General features: G+C 48.8%; 1 protein-coding gene across 1 annotated transcript in view; it reads left to right on the forward strand.

The window, feature by feature from the left end:
* The window catches only part of Grhl2 (grainyhead like transcription factor 2), a 101,399-nt gene that overhangs the window by 19,448 nt on the left and 67,841 nt on the right, over nt 1-14,110 (forward strand). Inside the window, exons 4-6 of the mRNA XM_052747401.1 lie at nt 136-191; nt 1,720-1,876; nt 4,833-4,944. Of these exons, the coding sequence (XP_052603361.1) occupies nt 136-191; nt 1,720-1,876; nt 4,833-4,944 (325 nt within the window). The remainder of the gene's footprint in view (nt 1-135; nt 192-1,719; nt 1,877-4,832; nt 4,945-14,110) is intronic.

Raw genomic sequence — 14,110 nt, forward strand, 5'->3', positions numbered from 1 at the left:
TCCCCTCCCCAGGAGATGATGAAATGGGAACAGGAAATGGTTACCACTATATTATTATTTACATTTGTTTTTTTTTTTTAATGTTTATATGCATTCTCAGCCTATTTTTTTAATTCTACAATTTAAAATTTTCAGAAATTTCGGAGTGCTTCTGTTGGTGCTGAAGAGTATATGTATGACCAGACAACAAGGTAGGTCCCCAGGGGAGGCTTGTAACCGATAGCCTTTTACATTTTTTATTCTATTATTTTCTGTGTGAGGTGTTTTGTCTGCATATATGACTGTGTACCACATGTGTACCTGGTTCCCATAGAGCCAGAAGAGGGCGTTCCATTGCCTGGAACTGGAGTTACAGATGGTTGTAAGCTGTCATGAGTGCTGGGAACCAAACCTGGGTTCTCTAGAAGAGTAGTGCTCCTAACCACTGAACCATCTCTCCAGCTCCAACCTCAGATTTTTATCAAATAAAAAGATTTAAAAAAAAATCTTAAGTGATATAAATAAAACATTTCAAAGTATCTAACAGAGAAAGCAGAGTTCATGCCAATCCTGTAAGTGAGGTCACGTTTGAGTGATCTTTGCTCCAAGCCTTTTGGAGACTGAGGGGTAAGTGGGCTCAAGTTCTTAACCCAGTGGAGAGGGACCAGTGATTCACAAAGCACAGAGTTTATTAATGGTCCCCTTCTGTGGTTTATCCCACAGTGTAACCAAAACAAATTAAATAAAGAAAGATATGGTTCATCCCTATTATATTAATTTTAAGCAATCGATACAGTCTTCAGAATTAGGAAAAGTCAATGTTTTTTGTTTTATAGATTAGATCTTAAAAATCAGAGAAACTGTTCGAACCTGCAGCTCTTTCTGCAATGAGCTAGACAGTAAACATCAGACACTCTTGTTCCAGTAAAACCTTATTTGCAAAAGCAGGCAGTAAACCAGTTGTCACAAGCCATCTCCTCTAAGCCCCTGATGTGGAGTGGCCTCACCATGAATCCTTTTGCAGGTTTTAAAACAAGAAACAGGCCAATTTTTATGGCACATGCCTATGATGCCAGTGGCTTAGAGGTTTGAGGTAGATCTGGTCACAACCAAATTCCAGGGAAGCGTACCAGAGAAGCGTACCAGGAAAGTGTAAGCCGCAGCAAGACCCGTTCTCAAAACGAAACACGAAAGGGCCGAGGATGTAGCTCAGTGATAGGACCCTGGCCTGGAACGTGTGACATCGTAGCTTTAATTCCCTTTATTGCAAAGCAAACAAACAAAATGAGAGGAAAACAGCCCCGTTAGGGAGGGAATTCGATGCTTAGTAGTGAATGTTTGAATTATTTTGAATTTTCATATTTTGAAATATTTTTAAGTAAGTTGTGGCAGATGCAAAGAAAACTGGGCAGATACATAAAATGAAGAGAAGCAGTGATGTTTGACTTGTTCTTAAGCTGGATGTCCCAAGATCTGCCCTTGGTTCTTGGGCATGAGTTTGCCCAGCACATCCTGGACTTTCTCCCCACTTAAACCATCTGGTTTATGAGCCACGGTTAAAAATGCTGTGTGTGTTGTGCGGCACTGACCCTTGGTCTGCACTCATTTCTGCTGCTATATTCTGTATGTTGTCTGTATAGTAAATATTTGTTAGTATTCATATACAATACTGTTGACGTGAAACTTCTCGGGGGTAGGAATGCTCAAGGGAGCTGGTTGCTCTTTCTTTTTTCTTCGCAGTGGAACATTTCAGTACACCCTGGAAGCCACCAAATCTCTCCGTCAGAAGCAGGGGGAGGGCCCCATGACCTACCTCAACAAAGGACAGTTCTATGCCATAACACTCAGTGAGACTGGAGACAACAAATGCTTCCGACACCCCATCAGCAAAGTCAGGGTACGGACCGCATTTCTCAAAATAAAAGTACGGGGTGACTGGAGGGGTGGAACTGCTCCCTCACGTCCTTGTGGAATGGCATGGGAAAAAAATTCCAAAATAAATAACTCAGACAGTTTGGTGCAAGAGAACCTATTGGCTCCCAGTTTATCATTTTAATCAGTAACCGATAAACCCCAGGGGAGCAACTTGGTTGAACATGCTTTTTCACTGTATCCAAGGAATTCCTCTGACCTCACTCACGGCTGGTAGGCTATGTGGTTGTTTTCAGTTGATCTGTAAATCAGGATGTGTTTGTGGGTGCAGGGTGGCTGAGAGTATTTCCTGCCTCGCCCTGGACCATTACAAGCCTTACAAAGCCTTCTGCAGCCCCCAGCGCACCCAGGACTCACAAGGTGAGGTCCGATCCCCACCTGCAGTGGCTTGGAGGGATTTCAGGTCATGAGTATCAATCTCATCCGTGGGAAATGACACTGGACCCCCTCACTGTCTGTTTTGGGAGCCTGCCAGTGCCTGGCATGTCTACCTCTCCCAACAGGGAGGGGGCAGCTCGCTCACCTCTTCTTGAAAGGAAAGTTACTGCAGACTTTAGAAAGGATTGAAGGACTTTCCTGGTGTGTTGGAGAACAGATTTTCCCAGTTTCCTATAAACTGCTTCGTGCTGCTGAGAGGACCATGTTCTGTCCGTAGCTGAGTCCTACTAAGCATTTCGGCTTGAGAAGTAGGGAACCATAGCACGTCTAGAGCGCAATGACCCCACCACATGTCTGCCAGGCTCCCATGCATGGTGAGCCCATTGGAGGTCAGAAGGTTCCAGGACACTGTCCACTGTGGGCAACATTAACATGCTCCATCCCTGTGGCCAGAACCAGGATGGAGGGCACGCTGCGTCAACAGGTCACACAGTGACAGTGTCTTCCTCGTGTGAGGGACTGTGCTAGGCACCGCATATCCAATAACTTACTGAAACTAACCACAACCCTTTTTAATAGTAATAACATCACCCCCTGTACTATTGTAATAGTACACATACGAAAACTTGGCTTTCAGAAGCTAGGAAGTGGCGGCAGCTGAGGTGGGAGGGGCCCTGGCCCAGGTGTCAGCTTCCTGACTCCAACTCTTCTAAGCATAGGGCTGGGCTTGTCTAGTCCCAGTCTGTGTGAGCTCTGGGCTCCATCCCCAGCACCGCCAAGGAAACCAACTACGACCAGAAACGGCTCTATGGAGCTTCCTGAAGGGATGACAAGCAGAGAAATTTCTCCCAGGGGTCTCCATTCCAGACAGGGGTGTCTGGGAAGAATACCTGGGATGGCATTTGTTTTTCTTTTAAAAAATCTTAAATCCCAGGTTAAGAGTTTAATCATATGTGCATGAGTTCCAAGTACCATGTGAACACTCTCAAAAGGTGGCAGCCATTTAAGGATGAGACAACAGCTTGAATTTCCCCAACGGTTCTACTTTGTTGGGATCGTGGAAGTCCTTTAATATGAAAATTTTGTGCTGGGTATGATGATGCACACCTTTAACCCCAGCACTGAGGAGGCAGAAGCAGAAGGATCTCTGTGAGTTTGAGGTTAGGCTGGTCTATAAAGCAAGTTCCAGGACAGCCAGGGAGACACAGAGAAACCGTGTCTCAAAAACAAAAACAAAAACAAAACAAAAAACCCTACCAAAACCCCAAAACCAAGACAAACCAAAAAAAAAAAATTGTTTAATATGGAAGTTTTATCTCCTTTTGTTCCATTTTGGCTGAAAATGTGATCTGAGCCAGGTTTGGTATCTCTTACCTATAATTTTATCACTTTGGAGGCTGAGACAGGGGCATTGCCGCCTGCATTCCATAAATGACAATGAATACATATAAATTAATTTAATGGGGGCTGTTTGTAATTCAGGACTGAAATGAGGTTTGGATTATTTCTGTGACATAGAGTTAGTTTCTCTAGCTCATGTAAAGAAGAGCCACGTTTTTTTGAAGTGTAGCGCTGCCCTTGTACTTTTGGGTTATAAATTAGTGGAGGTTTTAAATCTCTGTTTATCAATGAGTTTGTCTCCTAGCTTTTCTGTATTTCCTGTGTGACTCTCTTTACCTGCTCCACTCCGGCCTGAGGCACTTCCGTAGGAGAGAGATGGATGCCTGCTTCTTTACAAATGGCACCAATTCCAATTCAGACAGAAGGTTTCAGACATATTTACGCCCAGTGCTCTAGCTAACCACACAAACCAACCAACTTGTCAGGTTACTTCATCTGATTGTTTATGGTGATGCAGTAAGAACTGATACAGGCCGGGCGGTGGTGGCGCACGTCTTTAATCCCAGCACTCGGGAGGCAGAGGCAGGCGGATCGCTGTGAGTTCGAGGCCAGCCTGGGCTACCAAGTGAGTCCCAGGAAAGGCGCAAAGCTACACAGAGAAACCCTGTCTCGAAAAACCAAAAAAAAAAAAAAAGAACTGATACAGGATTCTGTGTCTCTGTGCTGTTTCTAGTGTGTGTGTGTGTGCACGTGCATGCACAAGTGCCTGCTCAGAGGCTAACTTGTGGAGTTGGTTCTCGCCTTCCACCCTGTGGGTCTCTGAGGTCTCTCTCACTCAGGTTGTCAGTCTTGGCAACAAACACCCCAGCTCACTGAGGCATCTCCTGGCCCTATTCTCTGGACTTGTTTTTTTTTTTTCTTTTCTTTTCTTTTTGAGGCAGGGTTTCTCTATGTAGCCCTGGCTGTCCTAGAACTCACTCTGTAGACCAGGCTGGCCTCAGACTTAGAAATCTGCCTGCCTCTGCCTCCCAAGTGCTGGGATTAAAGGCCAGAGCTCCCACCATGCCTGGCTCTTCATACTTTCCTTAAACAATAAAAGGTACGTTCTAGAAACACACCCATGGTAGAGCTGCCAGATGTGGGGCCTGTGTGAGGCAGTGGGATGCTGAACAGAGGGTAATGGTTGCTGTTCTCTCCTGCAGAGTGTGGTGATGGTGGTCTTCAGTGAAGACAAAAACCGAGACGAACAGCTGAAATACTGGAAATACTGGCATTCCCGGCAACACACGGCCAAGCAGAGGGTCCTCGACATCGGTAAGTTGCTTGACTCTCTAGGCTCTGGCAAGCTGGCAGGCTGCCAGTCAGAGCCCAGCACAGTGACCGCAGCAGGGGCTTGTGTGGCCCTTTGCCATGCAGGTGCTGGATTGTGCATGCTACCTGCGATAACACACTTAGTGCACAGATCAGGCTGAACGTCAGTCAGGCTGAGCAGAGAACAACATTTCCCTTCCATCAGCTCCAACTTCTAGAACAACAGCAATGCATTTACAACAACTGTGCCAGATTCTAAGACATTTCCAGCCCTGTGTGTGAGCCAAACAGGTCCGATAAACCCTTGTCCCCTCTACATAATAAAACTCAGGACCATGATGATCAAGAGCCCTTGAGAAGGGGGGATGTCTTGTGTCTCTATAGTGACCTATTATCTGCAGCTCTGTCCCAAGTCCTTTTCATTCCTGTGTATACCTGCTGCAGAGTAGGTGGTTAGGGAAAGATCTGAGAGACCTTGCCTGCCAGTCAAGAAGAACTGAGTCTGCTGAGATTCTTGTATACTCCCCAATGCAGTATCTGCTCTCTGGAGACTAAGGAGGCACCGGACAGCACCGTCTACCCACGATCCAAACAGAAGGCAGATACCATGCCAAGTAGTTAGGTAGTTCTTTGCCAAGGTTGGAAAGGATGGCGTATTGGGAGGCAATCCAGATGGTATCTGAGGGGCTGGAGAATCAGAAGGGAAGCCACCCAGCGGGAGCTGGGACCACAGAGGAAGCAGTTTTCCACTGGGAGGTGGAACCCCAGAGGAGCAGCTGCCAGCTGTGGGCTCAGTGCCAACCGGGAGAAGTGCCCAGGCTTTCCTGCTTCTGAGTTCCCTGCCCGGGCTTCTAACGGGTAGATCAAACCCAAGGCCGGGGGCACAGGCCCCGAGACGTAGAATTTGTGGAGATCAGCTTCCTAGACCCAGAGAGGAGTCGGAGGAACTGGGGAGCATATTTAAAAATTTCCAGACATTTCTTGAAAGTATAGGCAGTAATAGATGGGTTTAGCAACATTATTCACATAAAAAAATACCTTTTCTTATATTTATGGTCATAACCCCTTCTTTAGACTGAGGCTGTGGTCCCGGTGAATGTAGGCAGAAGGCAGATTTTTCACCGGGCATCATGAAGTATTAAGCCAGTAAAAAGATACTTGCTTTCATTTCTGATACAACACAAGGGATTTTGTGGATATTTTCCTCATGGCACCCTCGGTAACTCCCTGGACCGATGGCAGAGGTTAACCAGTGACTAGGTTAGAGAGTCACCAGAGGACATTTGGAAACTAATTTAATAGACTCCGTAGAAGCGTTAAGCTACTCCATTTCCTCCTTTCCCTCAGCCCCCCACACAGAGGGCTTGGGTGGACCGAGGGAGACACACAGGGGACTGAGGCAGGGAGAGGGGTCTACTGTGTGAGTGAGTTCTCCTCAAATCAGGACAAGTTCTGGGATAAGAACTGTCTTCCTAATCCAATCCAGTGCTCAGAAACCCCGAGACCGGGACAAAGGACCGGGGAGACTTGCCCTAACCTGTCCTATAACTGCCTGTGTAGAGCAGAGGAGCAATTTTATTTTATTTGAGAAGTTAGTCTTATAATTATTGCCCAAGAAAATGAGAGAAGCAATTAAACAGAAATATGGGCTCAGTTCAAATAAGACAAGTAATAAAGGCATCTTGCTGGCATGTCTGGCGGTTCAGCTCTAACACTGTTTCAGGGTTCAGTTTTCAGGGATGGCAGTAATTTCCCGCCTCTCTAGCCCTTCAGATAAACCTCTTCTTTATTACCTCCCATTCGCCTCCAGCCTTTTCTCCTCCAGAGAGCCCCCCAAGCATGTGTGAATGCGGAGTGCGTGTGCATGCAGATGTGCACATGCACACTCACACAAGTGCACTTGCACACACACACACACACACACAAACACACATGCAAACACATACACACACATTTCATCTTTGAACTGAGTTTTCGCAAGAAGCTTCATGGGAGACTGGGCTGCTTGCTTCCAGCCTGAGACCAAAGCATAAAGTCAGCTTTTTTCTCCTATGATTTCAGAACTTGGACTCGAACTTCAGCCTGGAAATTGCTCAGGGAGACACTATGTAGCTGAAGGTTAAAGCCAAGATTCAAAAACCCACATTCCCTGGCTGGAGATGGCGCAGTGGTTAAGCCTTTTGCTAACCTCTGCTCTGGCAGAGGACCCGGGTTCGATTCCCAGCACCCACATGACTGCTCACAGCATTTGTAAATCCAGTTCCAGATCCAATGCCTTTTATGTCCTCCCTGGGTACCAGGTATGCACATGGTACCCATAAATCCATGCAGGCAAAACACTCAGAAAGTAAGATCAATAAGTCTAACAATAACAAAAAGACAGTTCCCAAATTTCCACCAGTGTCTGTGGTTAAGTTCATCTGAGCCCTCCAGGCGGGGACCTTCAAGCTGGAATAAGAAACTGAGGCAAGGTCTCTTTAACTGAAGTTCATTGTGTGTGTGAGCATGGGTGTGCCACAGCGCCCATGTGAAAGTCAGGATGCTTGTGGGAATTGGCTCTTTTTACCATATGGTTTTCTGGACTTGAACTCACGCCCTCAGGCTTGGAAGCATCTTTTACTGGCCATCTTGTTGACCTAAGCCTAAGTTCTTTTTTTGATACAGGGTCTCACTCTGTAGCTGTGGCTGACCTGGAACTCATCTGTAGCCCAGGCTGGCCTCAGTTTTAAAGGATCTGCCTGCCTCAAGTGCTGGGATTAAAGGAATGTGCTACCATGCCCGGCAGTCTTTAGAGGTGGGCATTATAGGACTCAGTCTCTAAATTATGCCTGCCACATTTTTAAGTATGGGCATGAGTGTATTTTCACCTCACTTTGTAGGGTGCTAAGGTGACTAGCCCCCATCTGTGTTCCCTCCATTTCCACTCCTATCCCTGCCAGAGGTCAAATTCCATAGACCTCCCCACCACCACCACCACAGACCTCCCCCCCCCACCACCACCACAGACCTCCCCCCCCACAGACTTTCTCCCCCACCACAGACCTTCCCCCCCACCACAGACCTTCTCCCCCACAGACCTTCCCCCCCACAGACCTTCTCCCCCACAGACCTTCTCCCCCACAGACCTTCCCCCCCACAGACCTTCCCCCCCACAGACCTTCCCCCCCACAGACCTTCCCCCACCACAGACCTTCCCCCCCCACAGACCTTCCCCCCCACAGATCTTCCCCCCCTACAGACCTTCCCCCACCACAGACCTTCCCCCACCACAGACCTTCCCCCCCACAGACCTTCCCCCCCACAGACCTTCCCCCCCACAGACCTTCTCCCCCACAGACCTTCCCCCACCACAGACCTTCCCCCCCCACAGACCTTCCCCCCCACAGACCTTCCCCCACCACAGACCTTCCCCCCCCACAGACCTTCCCCCACCATAGATCTTCCCCCACCATAGATCTTCCCCCACCACAGACCTTCCCCCCCCACAGACCTTCCCCCCCACAGACCTTCCCCCCCCACAGACCTTCCCCCCCACAGATCTTCCCCCCCACAGACCTTCCCCCCAACAGACCTTCCCCCCACCACAGACCTTCCCCCCACCACAGACCTTCCCCCCCACAGAACTTCCCCCCCCACAGACCTCCCCCCACCACAGATCTTCCCCCACCACAGACCTTCCCCCACCACAGACCTTCCCCCCCACAGAACTTCCCCCCCACAGACCTCCCCCCCACAGAACTTCCCCCCCCCACAGACCTCTCCCCCACAGAACTTCCCCCCCCACAGACCTTCCCCCACCACAGATCTTCTCCCCCACAGAACTCCCCCCCCCACAGACCTCCCCCCCACAGAACTTCCCCCCCCACAGACCTCCCCCCCACAGACCTTCCCCCCCACAGAACTTCCCCCCACCACAGACCTCCCCCCCACAGAACTTCCCCCCCCACAGACCTCCCCCCCACAGATCTTCCCCCACCACAGACCTTCCCCCCCACAGACCTTCCCCCACCACAGATCTTCCCCCCCACAGACCTCCCCCCCACAGATCTTCCCCCACCACAGACCTTCCCCCACCACAGACCTTCCCCCACCACAGATCTTCCCCCCCACAGACCTTCCCCCCCACAGATCTTCCCCCACCACAGATCTTCCCCCCCACAGACCTTCCCCCACCACAGACCTTCCCCCCCACAGACCTTCCCCCACCACAGAACTTCCCCCCCCACAGACCTTCCCCCCCACAGACCTTCCCCCACCACAGATCTTCCCCCACCACAGACTTCCCCCACCACAGACCTTCCCCCACCACAGATCTTCCCCCCCCACAGACCTTCCCCCCCACAGACCTTCCCCCACCACAGACCTTCCCCCCCCACAGACCTTCCCCCCCACAGACCTTCCCCCACCACAGACCTTCCCCCCCACAGATCTTCCCCCCCACAGACCTTCCCCCACCACCAAGCCTTTGATCTACCCATCATGCCCTTGTACTCATGCTCAGGGACATTTGCCAGCTCTTGGATTCTGTTACAGCAGGAGGGTTTTTGCCTCTCTTTACAAAGCTTATTTCTTTGAGGTCACCCCTTCATCTCCCATGCCTCATCCTTTGTGCTGGCAAGGTGCTGGCTCAGAGCAACCCCAGGAGTCCGCTGTTGGGTTCCATGAAAAAGAAAGGAACCCAAGCAGGGGCAGAGGGAAGGAGGCTACCAGCTGGGGCCTGTGTTCCCAGAGTTGGCAGTTCTCAGCTGAGCTGTCTCTTCATCAGTGTCCCTCCCACCCCACCCAGGGTGCCATCTCATCACACTCCTTCTCCATCAAACTGGTCCCCAAGTCACCTGCTGTTTATTGGTACATGTTTGTATGTCTTCCTGTTTTCTCTCTCTAGATGGTAAACTCCATTTGAGAGCAGGGTCAGTTTTGTTCCTCTGCTCTGTGCACAGCACAAAGCCAGAGACACAGTGAGTGCAGAGGTAAACACTGAATGAACGCACGAGCAGATGTGTGTGTGAGGTTCTCATGCTGGCGGAGGGTCGGTTTAAAAAAATCCATCCTCGGGATGCAAAATAAACAAACAAACAAACAGACAGACAGATAAATAGATATTTAGGTAGGTAGGTAGATAGATAGATAGATAGATAGATAGATAGATAGATAGATAGATAAATAGATAGATAAGGATTCACCCTCAAAACAATCATTGTGTTGCCTGAAAGCTGAGATGTGAGATGGCGGGGCGGGAACTCCATCCCAGCCCACACTCGGCGAGTGTGGGTGGATGGAACCCTCATGGCGGCTGCTCGCCCGCTCGCCTGCCCTAGGTTTCTTTGCTGTATCGCAGCGCCTGGCTGGCTCTTGGCTCTGGTCACATGCTCATACAGTCACTCTGATGGCCTACTGCTCTGTCCTTCCGACACTGAGGATGTTCCTCTGCCTGACTGGGACTGTTGTGTAGGCCTGGAATATCTGAAAGCCGGGCCGGTTGTGTGGGTCCTACGCATTGGTTCATACTGCTTGGGGTGGGGCTGAAGTGTTATCCATGAGCTCCAACTCCACAGAAGTCAAACAAACAAGCACACAAAGTTCTCCAAGTCACACGAGCTCTTTCCCATGATCGCCTTGAGTAATGGCAACTGTTCCAGGCTGTAAATACGTTTACATCCTGCTGCTCAAGAAGCCCTCTGTGTCAATTGTGCCTCCCACAGGGAAAAGGCATTTAAATGATATTTCTTGTTTGATTGTCTTTGAGTTTAAAGGCCTCATTATAGTCAGGCATTGAGTCAGTGATGAGCCCACATTTTTTCCACACCAACTTGGAGAAATACATGCATACAGTCATTCAGCTGATATTTATTGAGCACCTTCTGTAGGCCAGGCCTTTCTCAGCCCTGGTGATTAAAACATAGTTAAGGAAAGGGCCTTAATCTCACATTGCCAGTACCTAGAAGCAAGGAGCTGAACAACTAAAATGTCCAAAGAATAGTTTCTGAGGGTAGATATTTCTGAAGGGATGTCAAGGCTGTGTGAGTTAAAAAGGAACTAAAAGACGCCGTAAGCCAGGAAACGGCACCTGCCTAGATACAATGGTCAAGATTAGACAATGATAGTGGAAAACTATTTATAGACCTGTTAAGGAAGATAGGAGAAACAGGAAGTGGGGGCACACATGTTTAATCTTAGCACTCGGGAGGCAGAGGCAGCTGGGTCCCTGAGTTTGAGGCCACCCTGGTCTCCAAAGTGAGTTCCAGGACAGCCAGGGCTGTCACACAGAAAAGACAGGAGAGACTCAAGCTCTTTCATGTATGAGAGAGAGAGAGAGAGAGCGAGAGAGAGAGAGAGAGAGAGAGAGAGAGAGAGAGAGAGAGAGAGAGAGAGAGAGAGAACCAATGTAGGAAGCAGGAAAAGTGGAGCATACAGAGAAAATTTGGTTGTGGCAAGATTTGCTTTTTGAAGGAGATTGATGGTAATGTGAGAGTGCTAGATCCATGACCCACCAGTGGATCTCCCGTTTTAAAGGGTCCCTGGGTCAAGGTGTTTCCATCAGATCCATGACCCACTAGTGGAACCTGCTGATCTCACGTTTTAAAGGGTCCCTGGGTAAGCTGTTTCCATGTAGCACACACTGAGGCCTAATGGAAGCTGTCTGAGCTGGAGAGGGTGCACAGGGCTCCACAGGCCTGCAAGGCCCCAGTACTGGAAGCCCATTGGCTCTGGCCACCTAAGACCTGGTTGGCTACCCCAGAGCTTTGTTGAGCGTTGGTGGCCAGACCTGGAGCTGTGTGGAGCAGCGAGGACGCTCTTCGGTCCTTTCACTACTGCCCTCCCCAGTGTCTTTACAGAGGAGCATCAGCGTGAGACGGTGGAAGGGACTAAACCTGGAGTCTCCTTCCTCCTGCTTTGACATTGTCTTGTCTCTCCACAACATCGTTTTTGCAGAGATATGGTGTGTGTGTGTGTGTGTGTGTGTGTGTGTGTGTGTGTGTGTGTGTGTGTGCTCTCACACACACACCCAGGAGCATACACATGCCCATGTGCTCTTTATATATGCTTACCTGTTTTTAGCAAATCTGTGCTTTTCTATTATTGAACAAAATGGATTTGGTGTGTCCAGGATACATCAGAGAGGGATCCTAGAAACTCTCCCTACATATTACCATTTTTCCAAGTGGTCCTGTGAGATTGGCATGTCAGCCTTTCAAAATGCATGTGAGTAGAGACAGTAGAGAATGTCTAGAAATAAGAGGCAAACATAGTGTTGGGACACATGATCTTTCTCCATAGTGTGTTGAAGTACTTAATTTGGGGGGTTTGGGATAAGCATTTTGGACATCTGTCAGGATTGTAATGGGAGAGTGAATTCTGGGCCAGCTTGTGGGGAAGGGACACAGTGGGAAAGGGACCACAATTTGGAAAAGGGAAAAAATGCCATCCATCCCCTGATAAGTGATGGAGTTGGGAGGAAGGAGAAGAGGACCGTGAAAGGGCCACACAGCTTTGCCAGCTGGTAGTGACTGCCCCCTCTCCCAGGGGTGGTGGCGGTAAGGTCCTGGGGGAGTGGAGGTGGGCCAGGGACTGAGTTCAGACTGGTGTCTGCACACTAGGGCAACTGTCCACTATAGAGCAGGTTGGCAGGCCCCTGGACTCATTTGCATAAGAAAGCCACTACTTTTATAAGTGTGATCCATGGAGAAATCCTGGAAATGGATCACAAGTCCAAAAGTGAAGTGGATTTATGAAGTCTACTCAGCTTTGAGTGGGTATTTTTCTGTTACCTTTCAAACAGGAAAGTAAAGGAGATGATAGTCTGCAACTCATTAGCACCCTAGAAATAGACCCACCGCCAGCTTGTAACACATGCATACAGCATTTCTCCCAGACACAGTCCTGGATTCTCTCACTGTGGTATAGCTCAGATGGTCCAAAATAACGCACATCACAATGTTTCACATGTTCCCGGGGGGAAGCAGGTTTTGATGTCCAAAGAAGCACCAGTACTTTGCAGTGCCAATGGACAACATTTTATAAGTAGTTAAGCTAACTTATGTTGTTATTCAATCTCGGACTTTAATATTGGCTCGGAGTTCTTTCCTGCTTCAGGGTTTATTAGGTGTAGTTAATAGAAATCCTGTAATTATACATTTGATTTTCGGTTATTAGCATGCCATTATAGGATTTGTGAGTATGTGTGTCCCGACATAAACTTATGTCTTAAGAGTCATTTTAAAATCGTGTCCCATTGTAATAGTTTCATGTGAAGGAAGATGTTTGTATGAAAACTCAGTTGCAATGACATGAAAACATTCCTGTAAGTTTAATTTTGTCTGAGGATCAAATGAAGTCTTCCTGAAGGTTCTCGAGCCCAGAGTCCCGATGCCCATTGTGAATTGTTCGGGTTGGAGCTTCTGTGCCAGACTCATGAAAATAAGAATTGTTTTCAAATTAAATCTTCTTTTCCTGCAGAGTTTGCTGGAGGAGCCTGGCTCTGCTGTGTGGATATGCCTCCTTACAGTTTTATAAGAAGTCCCAGGCTGGCTACTCTGAGAGGTAGAAAATGAGGAAAGGCAGTTAGTGTCCAGCCGGTCAATGAAGGTGGATTTGTGGCCCAGGGAGGAGATGAGCCCCACAAGGAGATCTAGCCACTGGCCACTCCTCGCTCAGCTTGGCTCAGGGCTGCCCCAGTGCCGGAATAGTCAGACCCCCCTTCTCCTACCGCGTGGAAAGTGTAGGGCTTCTCTCCTTCGCAACCAGTCAAGTAAGTTCATCTTAGGACATTGTTTAGATTGCTTCCATACTTCGAAACGTACTTAAAAATTAAACTTAATTTCAAAATAAAACAAAACCCTGAGATTCTCCCACCCCCCACCCCCCAGCTTTGAAAACAGTCTGGAAGCCAGCAAGAGGCTCTGAGGCCGAGCCAGAGAGCAAGTCTGTTTCCTCTTCAGAACCAGCTGTGAGGGGGCGTGTGGGGTGCAGGCCAGGAACCCTCCAGATCCTCCTGTGATTTTGCCCCATGCAGGGTAAGGCAGGCTCTGCTTCGGAGGGCGGTGCTGAAGCCGTGGTTGCTGGAAATTCCTTTTCATCTTCAGCTTTGGTTGGGAAATATTTGTGTGATAAAAGCATCATCAGGTGTGAAGGTTAGGTATTTAAAAAATCGTAAAAGGCAAGTGCTCTT

The sequence above is a fragment of the Peromyscus californicus genome, unplaced genomic scaffold, assembly GCF_007827085.1.
Source record: "Peromyscus californicus insignis strain IS unplaced genomic scaffold, ASM782708v3 Scaffold_20__1_contigs__length_68692818, whole genome shotgun sequence".
Taxonomy (NCBI): Eukaryota; Metazoa; Chordata; class Mammalia; order Rodentia; family Cricetidae; genus Peromyscus; species Peromyscus californicus.